The sequence below is a fragment of the Molossus molossus genome, unplaced genomic scaffold, assembly GCF_014108415.1.
Source record: "Molossus molossus isolate mMolMol1 unplaced genomic scaffold, mMolMol1.p scaffold_m16_p_18, whole genome shotgun sequence".
Taxonomy (NCBI): Eukaryota; Metazoa; Chordata; class Mammalia; order Chiroptera; family Molossidae; genus Molossus; species Molossus molossus.
This window is the reverse complement of record NW_023425353.1, coordinates 8489950-8513165: the sequence shown is the minus strand read 5'-3', so window position 1 is coordinate 8513165 and position 23216 is coordinate 8489950. Positions and strand designations below refer to the sequence as shown.

The window sequence follows — 23216 nt, the reverse complement described above, 5'->3', positions numbered from 1 at the left end:
TAACCCCGATTGAACCCAAACTCGGCTTCTCCCTAGAGTAAGAGCTTTGGAAGCAAAGCTCAGAGAAAGGGTGGAACTCCCACTGCCTCCCCTGCTCTGGACACCTGACCTACTCACACATTCCTCTTCCCCCAAGCTCCTAAGGGCCTCCTCAGCTGTAGACTTCACAGACCCGCACATTTTTGTCAAAGAGATTTAAGCAAGTGGTCACAATGTGCCAACTGCTTGTTTCGCATACTGGAACATTAAAAAGGGGGAGGCAAATAAGCAACCACTTTTCGATAAGTAAAAGTCTATTTCAGCAGAAAGAAGATAGGACGGATGTCATCTATAAAGGAGTGTCGTTCTTCACCTCGGAAAAACTTAACTTCACCAAAAATCTATTCTGTTCTGGCTTCTCTCATTTCACTGGTTATTGGAAACCTTGTCATCGCAGACCAGAAGGAACAATCTCCAGCTACCCATTCCCTTGGGGCTCCTCCTCTGTGCCTTCTCTTGTCCTTTCTGGAGCCCAGAAGGTGACACTGAAACAGCAGAACCACCTCAGCATCTCCTCGCCCCCTTGTCGCGAGCCCCATCCGATCTTCAGAACAACACGCCCTCTCCCCGGACAGGTGGCACTGTGGGTCTCGCTCCAAGCTCACCACAGTGCTGAGGAAGGTACAGGTCCACCCATATTTCAGATGACAGTGCACAGGCTCAGGGGCAGCCCAGAGCTGATCCAGCCTGCACTACTAGCTAGTGGCAGAGAGGAGGTCGGGAGGGAGATCGTGACAACTGGCCAATGCTACTCCATTCGAGACAATGACAGAAGAAATGGGGAAAGTCTCACATGAAACTTCCTCCACCCAACGTCTACTAAAAATCTTCCACAAACTGATTTCATTTGCACCTACAAAAAATATAGTACATAGCATTTTCTTTTTAAAGAGAGAGGAAAGGAAACGGAAAGAGAAACTTCAACCTGTGAAACATTGACTGGCTGTCTCGCCCCCCCCCCCCCCCCACTGGGGACAGAGCCCTGAAAACTGCCCCAACCAGGAATCGAACCAGCAACCCTATGGCACATGGGATGATACCCAACCAACTGGGCTACACCGGCCAGGACTGGAACATAGCATTTCTTTTTGTTAATTGATTTTTTAGAGAGAGAGGAAGTGAGAGAGAGATAGAAACATCGATGTGAGAGAGAGACATCGACTGGCTGCTTCCTGCATGCCCCGTACTGGGGATCGAGCCTGCAACCCAGGCATGTGCCCTGACTGGGAATCAAACCAGGACCTCTCAGTCCATGGGAGGACACTCAATCCACCGAGCCACACTAGCTGGGCGAATGCAGCATTTTCAGTAAGCAAAATAGATGGCTGTCAAAGGGGTTAAAGCAATCATTCTCAATCAGGATTGATGTTGCCCTGCAGGGGACATCTGTGTGTCTGAAGACACTATGGGATATCACCCCCGGGGAGGACAGGGTGACATTGGCATCTAGTAGGGAGAAGCCAGGGAGGCTGCTAAACGTCCTGTGATGCACAGGACAGCCCCCTCCAGTCCATGATGTCAACAGTGCCCAGTTTGAGACACCGCGATAAAAACAGCTGTCTCTTCCTCCTCTAGTCACCAAAGTCCAAGGGCCAGTTGCTTTGCAGGGAAACTATATAATCAAAGAGTCCCATTAATTCATGGGCAGTGCTATTATTTTTAATGCAGTCATTTCTCACTTTAGTTAATGGTATCTACAGCAAAAGTAACCGTGAAGAACATTTTAAAATTCAGAAACAACATAAATATCTAAGAAAGCACAGACTTAATTCCAACTATCTCCCAATGATTTTTAAAAACCCCACAAAACAAAACAAAACAAAAAAATGGATGCTTATGCGACTATAAGAAAGCATTTTTAAATACAGCTTTTTAAATGGGTGTATCATGACAAGCCCCCTGACAATACCAACTGTCAAAATAAAAGTCTAATAAATACTCAAGTTGCTGAATGAGGTGAGCTGATAGCCAACAACAGGGCTAGACAGGGACTCCCTCTACTGCAGTCTTACCATCGGCCCACCCCACAGTTTCCTAGATACGATGGTGCTACTCCATGATACCACGCAAAAGGCTCATTCCAACAACTTTGCCTTAACTACTAAAATTAGAGAATTAGTATATTAGCATTTTTCATGTCAAAGGTAATATACCAGGTGAGATTTTTGAATCAAGCACAAAAACGTGGGGAGGATGTGATTTCTCACACTGTTTCTCCAGATGTTTACTTGCATGCCATTCTCCTGCTGGGACGGGGGATGGACACAGTGCTGGAGTCGGTTAAATGAAAGAAAGAATGAATAGTGCTCACTGCACACGGTGAGAAACAAAAACGCTGAGAATATTAGAGACATAAAAAGAAACAAGACTATGGAATAAACCCAAGTAACAAGTTGGCACAAAAAAAGGCAGTGTGTTGCCAGTGGAAACAACACTCCTAAGGACCCAACGCTGTTTTCAAAGACCTTAAGAGTCTACCAATGAGATTTCTGAACCAAAAAGGATTATGTTCAAATAGGGGGCACGATTAATATCTGAGCAGGAATATAAACAAGGGGAATACCAGGCAAGGTATAAGTTGTGGACCTTTTAAAAATGCGAAGACAGCTTCAAAAGAAGCATGTCAAATACTTCACCCCAGATGGTAGCAAAGAAGGCGTGATTTGATTTGAGGGCAATGAAGGAAGGTGGGAAAATGTTACATAAAGTTCGGTTTTCAAAATGTTCAGAATGAAAAATACTCCAAGTAGAGGCTAAGGAAGATACTTCTTGCAATAGAGAAAGTCCGCAGAATGCGGTTGCAAAGGGATCGGAACAGGGAGATGCTGCCATAATGTCCCCGAGGCAGAGACTCTGCACACGACAGACACCATCCAAAGGAGGTGGTAACCACAAAATTAACTTTTATATGGAACCAAAGTAAAGGTAGAAAATAAACTGAACATTTAATAAAAAATGTCTAAGGCTATCTTGTTTCTTCTGTTAAAAAAAAATGTATAAACAAAACTGAAAAGGAAGGGAAAGCAGACAGCTGCTGGAACTGAGAAGAGGGTGGTGAAAAGCGATTCCCAGGCGAGGTCCACGCAGGTGTCCGCACCTCTCCCGGCGCTCCCACGCCGCCGTTGGTTAGAAACCAGGAGACCAAGCACCAGAGCTTCATAGATGCTGACAGTGAGGGAGATGTTTATGTTACAGAAGGAAAGACAAACCCAAAATAGACATTTCTATATCTGTCTCATCTCCTGCTGTAAGGCATCTCAAATATAAATATGAACATTCTATCAAAACTTCTCAAAATCCTTGATAACTTTAAGCCATGCAATAAACAAAAACAGCAACTTAAAATTGCATGGTGACGAAGGCCGGAGGCTCCTTCCTTACTGGCCAAGGTGGCGGCCGCCCTGCTCAGCGCTGCAGAAGTGCGAGCAAGTGTGCTGATTTAACTTGAACAACTTTTCAAATTTTTAAAAATCTTCATCCAAGGATATGTTTTTATTGACTGATTGAGAGAGAGAGAAAGAGAGAGAGAGAAACATCAATCGGCTGCCTCCTGTAGGTGCCCCGACCAGGGATCGAACCTTCAGCCCAGGTATGTGCCCTGACTGGGAACTGAACCCGAAACCTTTTGGTGTACGGGATGATGCTCCAACCAACGGAGCCACTCAGCCAGGGCTGAACAACTTTTAGTAGCGAGGAAGATATTAGGCAACAGAGGCTCTGCCTATGGGACCCCACTTCCAAAATTATTAGAAATCACAAGTACACAGGCAGGTTGGCCGGTTTGCGACATGGACTCGGACATATATGCCAAGGAGACGCCAACATATTTTTACGGTGCTGTAGCTCGTGTGGCAGATTATATATGATTTTATTTTATTTTATGGTTAAAAATACTGTATGTTTTTTCCCATTTTTATTTTTTTAAATTTATTTTTGTTACAGATGCTTCTCTGTACATGATTTTATATACAAGAACTTCAGGGGAATTTCCCTTGTGTTTTATAGTTTCTTCCCCTTTTTGGATTACAGATATTTTACATACGAAAAGCATCTAAATTAAGCCTCTTAAGCAGCATCAGTGCAGAGTTTGCGAAGGCTTTGCAACTCCCACTGAGACCAGATGAGCTGTGTCCTTGGACAGAGCAGATCACCCCAGTGCTAACACTTGATAAGTCTTTTAAGTTCTCTGAGTCTCAATTCCTTGTGACCCCCTAACATCTAGTTAACACATGTTAAGAGCTCAGAGCAGTGCCTACATATGAAAAAGATTTGAATATGTAGGACCCATTATTATTATCTGTATATAAAATCCATTCACCAGAAACTTGCCTTCCGTTCCGTATTTCCCTTATCGTCAAAGGTATACAAATAAGAGACACTCAGCACCTCCCTTCTGAAGGTAGAATAATGAAGATCTCTGGGGCAGTGCGGTGTGACAGCCCTTTCTTCGAGGACAGGGATGTTCTATGACAGAACTGTCCACCGTGGCAGCCTGAGCCACCCTGGGCTCTTCCAACGTGGCCCGCCGGACCACAGCGCTGAATTTTACATGGCATTCGGTTTGGATTGATTAAAGAGCCATGTGTGGCTAGCGAGGGCTGTGCAGGCTGCTGGGGAACGTGATTCCCTGGTGTGATTCTCCGAGCGTCTCCTGGTCACACAGAGCAGCCGGCGGCCGAGAACGGGGGCTCTGCAGGCCGAGCAGCCGTCACCGTCCACCGTGTCTCTCCGGTGGTCGCCCTCTCCTGCCCGTCTCCTCAGCTACAATGACAGTGCTCATCTCAGAAAGGGCTCTTGACAGGCAGTGTTTATGAAAACCCAGGGCCTGGCACTCATTCCTATTTTTGATCAACATGCATGACTTTCTGAATACCTTCCATGTGGCAGGCACAGCTGCAGGTGGGTGAAGAAATGGCTGGGACAAGCCCCTGCTCTCCAGATCAGCAAGTTTAAGTGCCAGGGGGGAGAAGGAGAGAGAAGACAGTGGTGGCGGTGGATGCTACTTTATTTTCTGTGGTGGACAGAGCAGGCTCGCACAAGAAAGGACCTGAGTCGAGTCCTGAGGACGTGCATGCGCTGTGGCTCTCTGGGACAGGAAACGGACAGACCGAGGGAAGAAACAAGCACTCAGGCCCTGGTGCAAGGCTTCAGCGTTTACTCTGAATGATGGGAAGCAACTCTGACATGAGGAGGGGCTTGATCCGACTGACGTTCGATCACTCTGGCCGGAGAATGGACTGCAGGGAGCACCGAGACCTGTTGCGAAGCCCCTGCAAGGCCAGGTGCCAAATGATGGACGGCGGAGGCAGCCAGGGACGAGCTGGGCGGCAGACCGAGCCTGGGCACACGGAGACAGAGCGCTGACAGTTTGTTGGTGTGAGTATACAGAACTATTAGGATATCACTCTGCGAGCACTCGGAATTCCCCTTTCTGAGGCCCGCAGTTCAATTTGAGAGATTCTGGCAGTCAAACACTTAAGTGGAGCAATTTGCAATTCACTCCCCAGCCCCAGACCAAGGGCAAAGAGGAGAGGCGCCTGCTCCCCGGTTTAGGCCTCCGGCTCACGGCTCACTGCGGTCCTGATTATGATGGCTGTGCATTGCTTCAGAAGGAAACACACAAAGAAGATCAAATGCTAATGATGGGCTTAGATGATGAGATTAGATATTGCTTTCCCTGTCTGGATCGATGATGATTTAATGAACTAGTGGTGCCAGCAGTGGATTTGGATGAAAATTAAGTGGCATCCACTTGCCCATGGACTTCAGACCATGTCTACTCCTGTATGTGGAAGACACGCTCCTCAACACTTAGGGGACTGGCGTTTCCTTCCTATGCTGCGTGAGGCTGCTTGGCACAGTGGTTAAGGACTCAGTCGCTAGAACCGGAGTTCCTGGGTTCAAATTCTGGCTTCGCCAATCAATCATCAGCCATGTGATTCTGGGAAAACCACTGAACCTCTCTCGCCTCATTGTCCTCTTCTCTAAAATGGAGTCAAGATGTTACTTCCCTCAGAGGGTGCTTTGAACTAAGAGATAAAAAGTGTTTAGAACCAGTGATGCCTGGTACATTGTGAAAGTGCTGACTGTTTCTGTTACAAGTGGTTTAAGCAAGGAGTTCATGCATGCTTTCCCAACCAGACCAGAAATTTCCCGTGCTGTATGCTAAGCAAATTTAGTTGTGAGTTTCAACACTGAAAACAACAACAACTTCTTCCATTTTCCCCGCTATCATAGGGGCAAACAGTCAGAGCCCACTGCCCGGAGGAGCCTGCCCAGAATCACACTGCATACTGGAGCAGTTCCAATGTGGTCACAACCCCGAGAGGCTGCAAGGTGCTGTGTGTGTGCCGCTTGTGCAACAACAAGCCTGGCACACAGTAAGTAAACATCGATGACAGTGGTAACGTATTCATTACCATCACCACCACCATTTTCCTATCTAATTTTTCCTCTTAGCATCTCTTTATCATCTTTCTAAACTAAACTGTGCTATGAGGTGTGACTACAAAGCTCTAGGATTAATTTTCTATTGCAACTTACGGAGTGAGTTCAATTTATTCAGCTAGATTCCCTGAGACCATGCCACATGCCATTTCCCCATGAGGTAGCAGGGATAGGAGGCCAAGGTAGACACAGACTTGTCCTCCATGAATCCTACCATTTCATTACCTTATATTCAGACCCTAAAATTACTCAGTGACCTGACCGAAGCATTCGGTACACAGTTTGTGCAAACTGGAAAGCGGGCGTCTCTTCCAGTCCAGTGTGGTCAGCAGAAGCCGCTGGGAAACTGCTCAGAATGAACACTGAGATCAAACCCTACCTTCCAGTCTCCTCGGAAGTAGAAAAGTGTCAAGTATGGGAGCTGAAATGGACATTAGGGAAGACTGAGAAATCTGTTCCTTATAAAGTAGAATTTAAAAGACAGACATTGCTCAGAAATGAAACTACTTGTAGTTTTTATAAACGTATTTCTCCCCAAGTTATATGTCACGGAACTGAAACTGGAAGGACCCACGTGGGCAGAACCCAGCGCCAGCTCACCTCTCATTGCAGGTCAGAATCGCAGGTGCAACTTCTAAAATACAGGTGTCCGCGGCCAAGCACTGGGATTAAGATACTGTAGGTCCGGCTGACGCTTTTTTATTTTTATTTTTAAATAAATAAAAAGCCACCCCTAGCCAGTTGCTTCTACTATTAGGCAATATCAGTAAAATACCACCGATTTATTGTGTGACTGTTTCTACGTCAGAAATTAGCAGCACTGCGACTAATTGGTCAGGAGGCCAGTAAACGTGGGGACTGGGATTTAAACTGCATCACCTGGCTCTAAAATCCTGCGTTCTTTTCTCCACACATCTATTAAAAACAAGACAACAGGCCACAAATGGAGCCACTTATGCTAAGCCCCATGTCACCAAACCCAGACTTGAACAATTTAATTACAGTTTTGGCCTCTCCCAGAAATGGAATCTTAAACCAGTCCATCTGGAATTACCTGGTCAGCACTAGTGAGGTCATCTGCCTGGCCAACCCCGGCGTCACCTAGGAAGGTAGCACCACACCACTCCAGTTTTCACCAATGAAACTTCCTGTCCTGCCCCCTCTGCCTGTAAAAGTCTTCCAATGTGTTCAGCTCCTTGGAGTTCCCTTCTGTCTGTTAGATGGGATGCTGCCTAATTCCGAAGTCACTGAATAAAGCCAGGAAGATCTTTACATTTTACTCAGATGAGTTTTGTTCCACACATCATGAGGTCATTCTTTGCATAAAATTAGACCCAAAGGGGTCACCCTAAAGGTGACCTCGTTCAAACCATTCCTGTGAATGAGTCTCAGGGCAGGAGCAGGAACCTGGTCAGAGATATAGAGCAGGCAGGGCAGAGTTTGAACTAGAGGTTGGCTCCAGACACACCCAGTACATTCTTTCTCTCAAAACTATACCATAAAGTCTCCACCTCCTTAAAGCACTGCCAAACCTTCTCTTGAAACAGAGTGTTCTGACTCAACCCAAAATTATATCTTTTTTAAAAGTACATTTTTATTGATTTTTTTTTTTTAGGGAGAGAGAAGGGGAGAAAGAAATAGAAACATCGATGTGAGAGAGAAGCATCCATTGGCTGCCTCCTGCACGCCACCTACTGGGGATGGAGCCCACAACCCGGGCATGTGCCCTGACGGGGAATCCAACTGAGACCTCTCAGTCCATGGGACGAGGCTCAATCCACTGAGCCACACCGGCAGGGCCCAAAATTATATCTTAAAGAATGATCCACCTACTAATTGGTGTGAACTAGCCAAACACACAAAATACCTTATACAGTGGGCGCAGGTAGTAATATGCCTCATATAAAACAAACCCTGTCTTCTAAAAAGTAAAAAAAAAAGGGGGGGGGGGACACAAATTCTATATTTTATTGTAAATAAAAATAAAAATACCCTATATTTAAAAAATAGTAATCACCTTCTAGCCTGATTTTGTAAATACCTAACAAAAAGTCTCTAGACTCACACTGGTGTGACATGACAGGACATCCGAATGCAAACGCTGTGTAATGAAAAGTAAGTAAATAAATGAAAGCATTCTCCTGACTGGACAGCAGAGGGCGACAGAGGGAAGGACAGGCCCGGGAAGGCAGGAGCCAGGCACAGAGGGATGGTGCCGCCCTTAGCAACTGGACCAGCTGGCAGGACCAGGTTTACCAGGAGAGATCATCAAGTCAGCGAGGCCCCAGGTGCCTGGGTATATGGATGGACACTCCCAGTAACTCCAAGTCTGACTCAGGAAACTGTCTGAGCCTAAAAACTAAGAAATGATACTTCAACCTCTGCTTGATTTCCAGGTTGGTAGGGAAAGAGAGAGGAAATATACAAAAAAAAAAAAAAAAATGTCCCTGATCTTGAACAAAAACAAAGCAAAAATGGGCCTGTGAGGTTAAAAATTTAGACAAAATACAAGCGTAGCCAGTTACGCTCCAAGGTAGAAAAGACAGTTCTTTGAAGCATAGACAGCCTCATCCATGAGATCTAAATCCCCGAGAATCACAAACAGTGTGGGTCCCATGAGTTTATCAATCTGCTTACTTGGAGTCAGGACAGAAATGAGGTTCGTTAGCATCACCTGGTAGCTAGAAACCTTCTCAGCTGGCTTCCTTCAGAACTCAGAAGGTGAGATGATAGTGTGTGTCAATCATCAGACATTGTTTTTCTGTGGTTTCGATAGAGGGGCCGCTGGCCTAACGCTGGAGCCACTGCATCGTCGACTCCCGAGACGAGACCCTTCAGTGGAACTGACTTCTTCCCAAGACAGACTGGTTTCTCAAACCGATATACAATAATAATGTTTCAGCTGACACAAATACTGAGCCGACTATAACTTCATATATAGCAAGCATGTCGCTAATTCATATACCCCCTCCAAGGGACAGGAGGGACCCAGGGAAGGCATCGCCACCTGGGCATCAAGTGACTGCAAAATGTTTTCAGAGAGACAAGTCCTGATCAAAGGGGGACATGAGGCAGCGTGAAGAAATGAAAGGGAGTACTAAGGTCAAGCTGCTGAATCACTAAGTTCACGCAGGCTGAGGCCTAAGGAAACAAGTCTGTTCTTGCTCTAACTAGCCTGGGAAGGTCAACGTTTCTGAACTCTTCAGTCCTGCTTCAGTATACTAAACCTCCAGATAACCCTCTGTGTACCCCCTGCAGGACTAAAGGATGTCCATGTATCCAGGCCACCGGTCACCCAGGGGACTCCTCTCACACTAGTCCAGAGGCTAAGACTACAGACTGATTCTTCTCAAGAATGTACTTTTTACATAAGAACCTCAGCTTTGATTTCTTCTTCAGAAAGCTCTGGCTATTGCTTAGTTGTGTTTCCAGTTTGCAAACCCTAGGACCTTTGCATAAATCTTTATCTTACTGTATTGATTAAGAAAAGAAAGAAGTGAAGTGGCCACTTACGTTCTCATTTAACTCTGCTTCTGTCTTTTTTACCTCATCAACCCCTCTCCCCCCAGGAAAGATGACTAAAATGTCAGTGCTGATTCAAACAACTAGTGTGTGGCAGAAACAGATATATTTATATGCTTTCTAGAGAGATTAACAGTAGCCTGCCAACTGCACATGTACACACTTTCTGTCCCATACGTAAATCAAACACAAGGCAGCCGGGGCACTTTAAAGAGGTGCTGACAGTACAGCGATCCTATGACTCAGGTCCTGGGATAAACTGTGTAGATGCTGACTAATGTAGCAATCTATTCTGGATCTTCCCATATTCACTTCAGGTTACAAAATGTAATGGCATTAACAAAAAATGGTCTCAAAAATTATGCAAACACATTTGAAATCAAGAGGTATATTCATTATACTATGATTCCAGTAACCACTGTCAGTTGGTAGACTGTAATGAGGCTTTATTTTTTGGTCCTCTTAAAAATGAATCAAATAACAAAGCAACATTAAACATACTGACAAATGAAATGAAGGAGCAAATAAATTAGGCAGGAGAGCAGAGTGGTTTGCGGTTCTCTAACGAGCAGTGGCTGAGTCAGAGATGCCCCTGATGAACTGAAGACTATTCAAAGGTGTCCAAGCTTCCGGCTACAGAAATCAGCAACTATGCAAAAATCGGCGTTATTCAGAGTGAAGCAAGGCAGAGACTAGACTGCAAACTACTGGGCATGAACTTCTCAGCCACATCGTGGGCTGGTGCCTTCCTACCTGTCAGGGACACGGTGAAAACGAGACGAGAGGCATGTGCCAGCATGGAAGTGCGCTGTAAACTGCCTACTTATGTATGTCAGGTATCATCCTCTTCATCCTTACATCAAGTCACTTCCTACTACATCTTAGTAACTGTTTAAAAAACAGTCATCCATCCAGTCAAGGGATCTAGGTACGAGACCTAAAGTTGTATCAGTGGGAACAACATTTTAAAGAACGGAATCTGCACAATAGTTTTTATAACTGTTCAAGAAAGACTGAGCATTTGCAGTCACACAAACATCGCTCTGAATTTTGGGTTTCCTTCCAGTGACACCAATCGTTTGGTCACAGAACGCAGTGTCGCGAGCATGCGCACAGGCTGCCGGGACGCAGATGAGCAGCACTGCTGCAAGGGAGCCGAGAGAAACAGAAGTCTAGTTCCTCATCGCTCTCAGGGCGTCAGAATGTGCTGTGCATGGAACAGACCGTGTTGGCAAGTTTCGAGGGAGCGACCAGTCTCAGACACACTGGGTGAGGTGATCAATCAGGACTAGTCACGAATATATATTAAGAAACAAAACATTTCAACATCATGGAGAAATTTCTCAGTGTGAGGTCCTGGCAGTCCTGGTAGGGCAAGGGCATGACCGTAGGAAAAAGAAGGAAGTCTAGTGTCTCAAGATGTAGAATATCCCACTTCTCTGACATCCTTAACCACCTCATTAAATTGTGGGTATGCTGACATACTTTTTAATACAATTGGTGGAGCTTTTGTTCCTGACAAGTATAAATAATCATTCATTCATTCATTCACTCATTCATTCATTCCATTCAATACCTATTTATTCACGAACACCTAGCAGGAGTCAGGTATTGTGTTAAACAGCAGGAGTCAGGTATTGTGTTAAACGCAGGGGATACAATTGTCAACATGTAGACATGGGCTCTGGCTTTATGGATCTTATATTCTAGTGAAAAGGAGAGAACAGCAATAAATAAATATATAAATCAATGACTTGTGATAATCATGATAAAGGCTATGAAGAAATGGGGTAATGCAGTAGAGATTACCTGGAGGTGTTGGGGGCCTATTTTAGATAAGTGATCAGTGAAGCTTTCTCTCAGGAAGAAACTTGAACGAGACTCAGCCAGCCAAGGGAGGAGCTGGGAATAAAGCATTCTAAGCAGAGGGAACAGGAAGTGCAAAGGCCCTGAGACAGAAAAGGCTTGGGCTCTAAAGGCACTTCAGGAGACAAGCCAGGTGGCTAAAGCCTAGTGAGTAAGGAGAGAGGTGTGAGATGAGGTCGGAGGAGTGGCCAGGGCCACACTTTGCATGCCCGCCGTGCAGGCCAGGTTCAGGATGATTAAACGATAATGGTTTTAAAATTTAATGGCCATTAAAATGCACAATTGGATTTACATTTAAGGGTATCATTCTAGCTGTGTATGTGTAACATAATTATGAACACAACCTTTATTCCAAAGACACCAGCATTTGAAGAAATCAGAAAACTTTTTGAATGCATTTCCAAACATTTAAATAAAAAGTTTTATGAAAGCAGACATTTAAAAAGCCCCAAATAGCCACCTAAAGACTAGTGCGGTAAACAATGGATAATGGGTTAAAAAAAAAAATCAAAGAACAAACTAAACCTACATACCTCCTCGTTGCACCAGCAGTGTGACCTCACTGCCCTTTGGACATTCGATCAGCATGTCCACGACCTGGTTGTGAGTCAGAGCCTGCACGTTCTTCTTGTTCACCTCCACTATCAGATCCCCCTCTTTCAGGCCTCGGCACCTCGGGCTGTCAACGATCTGTTTCACTCTTTGGCCGCCCCCTCCTGGACTGTCTGCGATGGTAAAACCAAAGCCCATTGGCCCCTTGACTATATGAACAGTTATGAGTTCTGGCTGAGTGGCTATGGAGGAAGCCAAAGAGACAGTGTCATTGGGGTAACCATGGGAACCGTTTGAAGCCACGTCGGCTGGGCTGCTTGGCCTGGCGTCCTTCATGCCATTGACCTTGCCGGTTTTACTGCTGTGACTAGCTGGCGAATCATAGGTCTCTTGCCCATTCACAATAATTGGTTCTTTATCCAAAATGGCCACCGAGGTCACTAAACTCGTATTGGGGTCATCTGGGTCAAAAGGCAATGGATAACCTCGGCAGAGTTCAAGGTCCACGCTGGCACCAATGGGAATGGACTGGAAGATTTTCACAACTTGCGCATGTGTGTGTCCCAAAACACAGGTGTCGTTCACACTGACAATTACATCTCCTGCAAAAGGTAAGAGTCTGGGTTAAAATAAAACAGTACACAGAAAATTTACATCGATATTATAATATAAACGCCAACCAATAGGAAGCTTAACTGAAACCGGATTGGGGGGCGGGTGTCACAGGACACAGAGACTACTTCTGTTACTTATTTTAATGGCTAGTAAGGCATTCTTTTACCATCGAGGGTCTTCCCTGCTAGTGAGAGTATATGATCATTGAAAGAACACTGGAGCCCTGGCCAGTTTGGCTTAGCAGGTAGTGTGTCGGCCCTCAGTCCAAAGAGTCGAGGGTTCGATTCTGGTCAAGGGCACACACCTTGGTTGCAGTTCAATTCCCCAGCCCTGGTTGGGGTTGTGCGGGAGGCAGCCAATCAATGTGTCTCTGTCACACTGATGTTTCTCTCTTTCGCTCTCTCTCTCTCTCTCCCTCCCTTCTTCCCACTCTATCTGAAAATCAATGGAAAAATATCTTTGAGTGAGGATTAAAAACAAAAAAACAACAAAAAAAGAAAGAACATTGGAACTTTCTTCTAAAACAAATTCTCCCTGAAGGAACCCAAGTTCAGAATTCATTTCTTCAAACAGATCTACAATTTTAGCAAATTACTGCTTTACTCTTCTCAGTAGCATACTAAGGGCTCCCCAAAGTTAAAACGGCCTCAAAGGTTTTCTCTACCAGGGAACGCATCTGTGTAGCGGAGGGACCTTGCTCATTCGTGAGGGTTTAAAGGAGGCTTATAAACTCATGAAAGTGTGCTGTTTGGTCTTGTTTGGTGTGGGGTAGAAGTCTCACCACCCAGGAAATGCTACCCGGCCACGCGGTGCCCACCTGTCTCCATCTTGCCGTCCAACGCAGCAGGACCATCCAGGACCAAGCTCTTGATCTGCAGAAACTCGTCAGGTTCATCTCCTCCAACGACTGTGAAGCCAAAGCCACGACTACTTTTCCGCAGCTTCGTGTGAATGAACTTGCCTTTCAATTCAGAAGGGTTTCGTGTAAAAAAGGGTTTGCCTAGATTAAAACAAGAAAATATAAGGAACGTCACGATGAGTGAAAAGGTGAATAAAATAAGAAATGATACAACTTATAGAAAATTCTCCAAGCTCCTGTGCTGGGGCATTTGGATACCTCGGTGTCTTAAAAAGTTCTCTCTTGCTTTCGGTCATCAGGCCCCTTTGTGTAAGGAGGGGCGCCTGGCACATGGAGCACGTCAGCATGAAGACCAAAAGGAAATACTAGAGAAGGATGAAACACGTGCCATCGTCTGACACCAGCCACGGTTTCGCTCCGAGCAGTCTGACCGCAATCCAGCTGCCAGGGGTCCTTCCCAGAAGGTGCAGTGGGGCTCCGCTTTCTGTCTTCTGTCTTGTTATAGTTTAGATTCTGCACTACAGCTTCCAATGTGTTGCCTTGGGCTTGGCTTCCACTTATAAAACCAATTCAGCAAAATCTTTAGCTTTTCATTTTTTTTAATTTATGTTTTTATTGATTTTAGAGAGAAAGGAAGGGAGCGATAGAAACATCAATGAGACAGAAACGTGGAGTGGCCTCCTGCATGCCCCCTACTGGGAATTGAGCCTGCAACCCAGGAATATGTCCTGACTGGGAATCACACTGTCACCTCTTGTGCATCGGACGATGCTCAACCACCTGAGCTACACCAGCTGGGCAAAATCTTTAGTTTTTACTCAAACAGAAAACTCATTCTGAAAATACACAGATAATACTAAAAAACATACTATGGTCACAAAGAATAATTTGATGAAAATGTACCATCAGTACTTTCAAAATGAAAAGAGCTATAATTTTAATTTGATTTGAATTCTCAATTCAACTGCTTTTTCCTGTTAATTTGCATCTTTTAACAATTTGTCAACAGTCTGGACATGTCACCTGCTAAAATTTACTGTTGAAAAGGTTTTGGAGTGGGGGGTATAGCTCAGCGGCAGACATGCGGTGTGCGTGTATGAGGCCCAGGTTCGATCCTTGGCATCAAGAAATAAAAATAAAAATAAAGTTTAGAACCATATAGCTCCAAGTTCAGTTGTCTTATTTAAAATAGACAGATACAGCCCTGGCCGGTTTGGCTCAGCGGTTAGAGCATCGGCCTGCGGTCCTGAGAGACCCGGGTTCGGTTCCCGCTAAGGGCACGTACCTCGGTTGCAGTTTGTCCCCGGCCCTGGTCGGTTGTGCGGGTGGCAACCACTCGATGTATTACTTTCACATCGATGTTTCTCTCTCTTTCTTCCTCTCTCTCCCTCCCACTCTACCTGAACAAAAAATGGAAAAATGTCCTTGGGTGAGGATTTAAAAAAAAAAAAAAAAAAAAAAAAAAAAAAAAAAAAAATAAAATAGACAGATACATAGCTAAAAAACTGCCAAACATGCTACCTAAGGCTTTATTAAATTTTCTTGATAATGTTCATAAATAACATCTTGTACAGAAACCAAAAGTTTGGTGTTCCGTTAGTTGGGCATTTCACTGCAGTTTAGAAACTTACTGGAAAATAGCCCCAGAGGCATAGAAGCAGGGTTCAGACTGACCAACTTCAGAGGAGGGGCGAGGGGGAGGGAAGAGATAAACCGCAGAACTTATGTGCATATACGCATGACCAATGGACAGAGACAATAATGCTGGGGGGGGTGGGATGGAAGGAGGCGCCAATGAGAGAAAAAGGAGAAACATTTGTAACAAAAATAAATTCATTAAATAAAATAGAAACTTACTGGAATTTCTCTGATTATCCCAAATAGTGGACATAATTCAAAGCTCAGACTCTTAACTCTCCCAGTTATACTACCATCTCCTGTCCTTGCTGCAGCTCCCCATGTGCCCTACCTATTTCCTATCAGAAACGTTATTTTAAAAAAAAAGGAGAGAAAGTCTGTAAGCCTGGCATTGGAAAGCCTGGCACCCAGGAAAGAAAGTTACTTTTGGTTCACTATATCCAAAAAGTCTTATTTTAAAATATTTTTTTCTTTACTGATTTTAGAGAGAGAGGAAGGGTGAGGGAGAGAGAGAGAGAAACATCGATGAGAGAGAACATCGACTGGCTGCCTCCTGCATGCCCCCTACTGGGAATCACACAACCAGCATGTGCCCGACTGGGACTTGAACTGGCAACCTCTTGGTGCATGGGTCGATGCTCAGCCACTGCGCCACACCGGCTGGGCTGAAAGGCCTTTTTTAAAAAAGTCCATGGACACATATACAATTTCTAATTGTACATTTCAAAAGTTTCTGGTTCTTGAAAAAGCCCTTTTAACCGCTCAGAGTCGTGGGTGAGCTCATCGACCTCCTCGCCAGCAGAGCAGTCCCCGGCTGGCTGGAGCTTGGCGCGTGCCAGCCCTGCCACCACGGCTAAAGGAAGCGAAGACACAGCAGGACTCTCCTGTAAGGTCCGCCACCAAGCCCCCGAGGAGGATGTCAACTGTGGTCAGCTGCCAAGGCCGTCATCGGATGGAAACCAAGGACAAGGGAAATAACCCCCAAACTTTACTGTGGGGCGTGTGTGAAGAGCCTGCACCCTCGGGCAGAGACTGCTGGGGAGCCCAGAGCACTTAAAGGGAACTCGCTGCACAGACCCTGTAGTTGTCACCTCCTCAGTGAGGCTTCCTGGCCACCTCACGGACAACTGCAACACCTCCTCCCAGTCCCAACCCCCTCTCCGGCTACATTTTGTGCTTAGCATTTATCGCTGCCCAGCAGGCTCCCTCTCTTGCTGGTCTGGTGTCTGGCTCTCTGTCCCCACCCCGCGCACACGGGGCAGCGCCCGTGCACACACCAGCAGAGGCGAGCCCCGCGGGCCTCCTGCCGTCCGTCCAGTGGAGAACCTGTACCGGCTCCACAAGCAAGTGCCGAATGAACGGACAGCACAAACGATGGATATGACACCTCTTTGAGAGGCTGCGGGAGGTGGGGAGGTTCAAGCTTTTCACCCTTATTATGGCGAAGTTAGAAATGTGAAAATGTGCCTGGAAGTTTATCTGAATGAATTTTTTGGGGGCAGTTAGCATATTTTGAGCTTAAAAATGTTGTCTTAATACAGGCTTAATGCAGGCTTGAGCAGAGCGTTGACGTCACACCACTGACACCTTTTCCAAGGTGTAACTAAGGAGGGAAGATCAGAGGGCTTCACAGTCACGCAGATTTTTTTTAAATTCTCACTCAAGGACATTTTTCCATTTATCTTCAGATAGAATGGGAGGGAGAGATAGGGAGAGACAGAGAGAGAGCAACATCGATGTGAGAGAGACACACTGACTGGTCGCCTCCCTCACAACCGAGGTAGGTACCCTTGAGCGGAATCGAACCCACGACTCTTTGGTCCGCGGGCCGACACTGGAACCGCTGAGTCACACCGGCCAGGGCTGTATGCACCCTGGACTGTGCTGGATGCACGGGAGGGTCGTCAGTTCCTGGAGCCCCGGGAAAGAAGTGCCCTGCTGCCCACAGCCGCTGCAGCCCTGGGCGGCATTTCCAGGGGGCCTGTCTGCTGACCAGCGGCCACTGTCCTGTCTGGTGAGGGAAGAGAATCGCCTGGTAGCTCTGGAATGGACTCATTTTTAGGGCCTGCCCTGGACTCAGTGCATCAGGATTTTCTGGGTCTTGGCCCCAAATGTGCTTCTGAACAACCCTCCCTCCCTATCAGGTGGGTGCTGTTCCTGGCACTACAGGCTCTAGACCACTGCCGCCCATACACCTCCTGCAACCAGGTGACAGCTGTTCAAGTCCAGGCTCGGCATGGAGACCACACAGCAGAAGGGTCGTGCCAATCACGAGAGGTTTCCGGGGAGAGTGCAGTGAGCTCTTCCAAATCCTAAACTAACGTGGGACCACAGAGAGTCAAAGAAGAAAAGAAACAAGGAAAAAGAAACAAGAAAAGAGAAGAAGGAATCTGAGACGAAGCTCCTGGCACAGGTCACTACCTTCTGGACCCCTAGCTCGGTTACTGCACCAAGTTTTTGGCACCCAGCACCTGAAACTTTAAAGCTTTATATTATTTCCTCTCTAAGGCAATTCTTTGAGGAAGCCAGGCTGCTTATGGTGTGTACGCATGCGTGTACGCATGTTTACATGTGCACATTCTTTCACTGCACAGTTTCAGAGATGCCGATAACAAAGCAATGCCGCTGGGGGTTGGAGCCATACAGTGAGAACAACAGTCTTCTGCTCTGTGGGACTTACAGTCTAAAGAGGAAATTATTGTTAAATAGCTGAACGCAAATAAACACGAATTATAAACCGTTAAATTCCACAAGTGAGAGAAATACAATGGAAAGGCGACTATAACAGGGGAGTCTGGCAATAGCCTGGCACGAGTAGAAGTTAACAAAGCAAACGCTGCGGGAAAGACAGCGGCAGAGGGAACAGCATGTGCAAAGGCTCCGGCATGTTCAAGTTTCGCTGGTTCAAGGAGCTGAGAAGTTAGTGGAGCTGACTTACCAGGAGAGGGGAAAATATGACAACATGAGGGTGGCTGAAGGAACCTTATATTTAAAAAATAGGAAGGAGGCAAAATCATGTTGATATTGATTAATGTTATCTACTATGTACTATCTTTATTAAAGCCATTATCATCCTAAATACATCCAAGCCAGCAGAAATTTTACATGAATTGATATTAATACGAATTGCATATCAATATCAACTACAGGGAAATAATTTCTTTCTTATAAAAATTATAATAGAGGGATCAAAATGATAGAAAACAACTGTTCTACTTATCTATTTAGATCTCTTTAAGAATGAAGAAAGAACAAATTTTATAGTCTTTTTTTGTGTGTGTGTGGTACGTGCCCCTGGTGGGAGCCAAACCTGAGACTCTCTGGTCCGTAGGCCGACACTCAACCGCACAGCCAAACTGGCTAGGGCCAATTTTTATAGTCTTTTTAAGAGTTCTGTACTGCCCTGGCTGGTTTGGATCAGCAGTTAGAGCATTGGCCTGTGGTCCCGAGAGACCCAGGTTCGGTTCCCACTAAGGGTGTGTACCTCGGTTGCAGTTTGTCCCCGGCCCTGGTTGGTCATGTGGGTGGCAGCCACTCGATGTGTCCCTTTCACGTCAATGTTTCTCTCTCTCTCTCTCTCTCCCCCTCCCACTCTACCTGAACAAAAAATGGAAAAGTGTCCTTGGGTGAGGATAAAAAAAAAAAGAGTTCTGTACCACAAACATTCCCCAATTCTATCAAATATGATGTTTGTCTTATTTTTCTTATAAAACAAAACAAAACAAAAACTAAACAAACAAACCTGGAAACCTTTCTTATTATTTAAGAGTAATGAGGCCTGAAAGTAGCAAGATTCCGGAGCTTTCCATGTTCAGAAGGACCCTCTCTGGGGGTAAGCCTCCTGTGAGAGCAGACGAGGGGAGGCCAGGAGATGCTGTAAATGTGCATCCATGCCAAATCCGCCGCAAAAATCAGACACAAACTTAAAACAATGTCAAACCATTTTATATTACAGAAAAATTTTAGTTAAAACCAAATATGCTGACTAGAATCTTGAAATAGCTAGTGCAATGTACCTTATTTAGACGATTGTTAAATATTTGTGGTCTCTGAATCGGGTTCACAGTCTGAGATGGGTTTGCCCCCATCCAGTGGGTTTGCTCGGCACCCAGCAGGTGAGGTCAGGGAAGCTGCCAACATCTACAATGCACAGGACAGTCCCCACGACAGACTACCTGGCCCCAAATGTCAACTGTGCTGAGGTTGAGAAAACCTGGTTTAATTGATCCTTAATGACAGTCATTACTTTTAGAGATTTACAAATAGCTGAAGGAATTCATACAAAAAGTTTCTAATCTTTTTGACAATTCTGATTATTGATACATTTGGAATTTCAATCATTATGGTTCTTACTATCAAAGGAATGAGTCAGGAGTTACAAAATTCCACTTCTTAATGTACCTTTAAAAAGTCAGGTTTTTGAGCTAAAACAGTGATGCAATTATAAAAACGCTTTACCCTGAAGGGGAGCGTCTCTGGCCGGCTCCGGGTTGCTGGGGGGGTGGCTGGGAATAACAGGAGGCACCAGCGAGGGACGGTCTTCTGTCCATTCTGCAGCAAAGGCAATGAACAGCTCAATTAGGAATCACTTCTTAATATGAAACCACCCAAACCAATAAAACCAGGGGCCAAGACTTTTTAAAAATTGGTATTTGATCCCACTCCCTGTTCATATCAAAATACCTCTCTCCCTCTCTCTCTTTTCTAAGAATTATTGTGATATAATCAATAAATCTCCAGTCCTGTCTGGCTGGAAAGTCCAAAGTGACCAAGTGAAAAAACATCAGGCAAGATAGTCAACTAAAGCCAGCCCGATAAGGAAGACACATTTCTAACACAATGAGACATGGGCTAGGCTAAGCCAGCTTGTCGAGGTAGTGAAGGTGAATTTCAGTAGCTGGCTGAGGTGCTGTCTCCTGTACCTCTGAACTCCAAAAGAAACCCATTACCAATACTCCAGGGTCCTAACTCTAGTCCTATTCCCCTTGGAGGCTCAGAAATAACTCCGTGAGTGGCCCTTGACAGTCACCCCAAAGCTCCTTCCCAGCCCAGCTCACATATTCAATTACACACTGTTCCCCACACACCACTAACACTACTACGTTTCACCACCTCAGTGAAATACTAACAGATATTTTTTTTTTAAATAGAAAAGAAATTCAAGTAGAAAGGAGAACTTTTCAGTAGGTGAATTCTCCCTTCCTCCCTCCCTCCCTCCATCTCTCTCTCTCTCTCTCTCTCTCTCTCTAATACAGTCTATGGCAGTAGTTGGCAAATTATAACCAAAAGGCAAATTGAGCCCAATGCTTGTTTTTATTTAACTTGTGAGCCAAAAATGGCTCTTACACTTTTAAATGGTTGAAACAAACAGAAAGACTTCATCACATGAAAATTACATGAAGTTCACATTTCAGTCCATATGTAACATTGTGTCCACACAGCTCGACCGTGTGCAGCCACAGAGGAGACCGTGGGAACAGCACAACCCACAGAATTCACTGTTTTCAGAAAATGTTTGCCAGCTTCCTCTCCACAGTCTATATTTATTATCAACAATGTTATAATAAGAGAAGTGTTATATTTGACTTTCATATATTTGATACGTACGTGTTATATTGAGAGTGTATTAAGGCTATTATTTTAAGAGTACAATGGGAAACTGGAGAAAGCCTGAGCATCTATTAATAAGTACACGGCTAAATGAAGTGGAGACATTAATAAAACGGAATATAATGCAGCCATAAAAATTACAAGGTAAATATATACTAGTTAACTTTGGAATATGTGCAAGAAATACATTTAAGTGAGAAAAATCACAAAACTTAAATTGATACATATATATAAATTATGATCTTATTTTTGTTAAAATATGCATATTTGTACTTCCCTAGAAAATTTCCCTATAAATTTTCCCTAGAGAATTCAGTGAGAATGGGTTGAGAGCGAACAGGGGAGAATGTAATGTTCTACATTTTTAATTGTTCCTATTTTTCCAGAGCATGAATTGACTTATAATTTTTAAAAAGCTCTCATATCATCAGCTTTTGTGATACTTGCATGTAATGTTTGTAAAAGTAAAAGTTCGTTTCATACCCAGTAACTCCTCTTAAAGTGCTCACAGTGGCTTGGACTTCGAGAGCTCTTTCACCACCAGAAAGCTCTCCAGTCCAAAGACAGCGCCTTTCTTTCTTTCTTTCTTTTTTTTTATCCTCACCCGAGGACATTTTTCCATTTTTTGTTCAGATAGAGTGGGAGGGAGAGAGAGAGAGAGAGAAACATCGACGTGAAAGGGACACATCGAGTGGCTGCCACCCACACAACCCAACCAGGGCCGGGGACAAACTGCAACCGAGGTCCGTGCCCTTAGCGGGAACCGAACCCAGGCCTCTCTGGACCGCAGGCCGATGCTCCGACCACTAAGCCAAACCAGACAGGGCAAGACAGTTCCTTTCTAAATTAAAGGGGCGATGTTGATGCCTGGGATCTGGGCCCCTACTGAGCTGTCTGGGCTCCAGGGCGGGGAACTCTGGCAGCTCAGTATGCTCCCCAGGACAGCAAGTCCTCAAGAAGGCAGGACCTGATCATCCAGGCCAGTTCTGACCACAAGGGGGTGACAGTGCCCAGGCTTTGCCCCAGCTCCTGGGCCACAGATAAGAGAGAGCCAACCTTCGGGCTGCGGCTGCGGCTGCGGCTGCTCCAGCTGCTTCTTCCGTTTGGCTTCTAGAACTGGGTTCTCATATTGAGTCTTCCTGTTGATGTGGCTGGAACAGAAGGCAGACAGTACCCAGTTAGGAAACATTTCATCCCACAAGCGACAGGCCAGTCAGGCCAAGCCCCGGGGTTCGAACTGAGCCAAGCAGGTGGCCCGGGATGGTGACCGTTGTGTCAAGGGTGCAGTGAGGAAGAGGAGAGGATGGCTCCCAGCACTCACTGCTTATCGTACCAAGCACTGTGCTGTGAGGTTTACGCACATTTTATTCAAAACTTTTCAATAAATGCCAGGAGTTAGGTTCTATTTTCATTTTTATTTTATGGCTTAAAAAAAGTAAGTTTCTGAGCAGTGACAATAGCTGGCCTAACATACCACAGCTGGCGACAGGAGGGGGCCTGCAGCGGGCAGGCCGCTCGCACGCCCAGGACTCCCAACGTTCCCGCAAGGAGTCACCCGATGGGGCGAGCTGCTTCAGTTCAGCAAGAAACAGACTATAGAATTCTTTTGAAATGAGATTAAAATGGAGATGTGACATATAATGCCAGAACTGCTGTGTAACTTTCATAAGCATTTACCCAAATGATAAAGTTAAAAGAAGGACTCTATCGACATCTGTCAACTATTTTGACCCACAGACATGGAGTCAGGATTAAAAGTATAAGCCAAAATATGTGTCAAAAAGACTCCAAATGCAGCTAACCGAAGCAAATGTGATGTGTTCATAGTGACAAAGACCCAGATGGTCCCCAACTAATAAGGCCACAGCAAAACACACACACATGTACATACACATACATACATATGAATATATAGGTGTTTTTTTGCCATGACCTTATTTAGCATACACATATGTATATACACGTTATATAAATACACAGGTGCATAAACGTATTCATATTTTTTCTTTCATCATCAAAATCATACTTCAGTAGAAATTTGGGAACACATACATTATATGATTATTTA

General features: G+C 45.1%; 1 protein-coding gene across 2 annotated transcripts in view; it reads right to left on the bottom strand.

Moving 5' to 3' along the window:
* The window catches only part of MAGI1 (membrane associated guanylate kinase, WW and PDZ domain containing 1), a 574287-nt gene that overhangs the window by 51915 nt on the left and 499156 nt on the right, over positions 1-23216 (bottom strand). For both annotated transcript variants that reach the window (XM_036266477.1, XM_036266478.1), the window contains exons 9-12: positions 22205-22299; positions 19997-20089; positions 13859-14041; positions 12408-13028 (exon numbers count right to left, since the gene is read on the bottom strand). In XM_036266477.1, coding sequence (XP_036122370.1) covers positions 12408-13028; positions 13859-14041; positions 19997-20089; positions 22205-22299 — 992 coding nt within the window. The remainder of the gene's footprint in view (positions 1-12407; positions 13029-13858; positions 14042-19996; positions 20090-22204; positions 22300-23216) is intronic.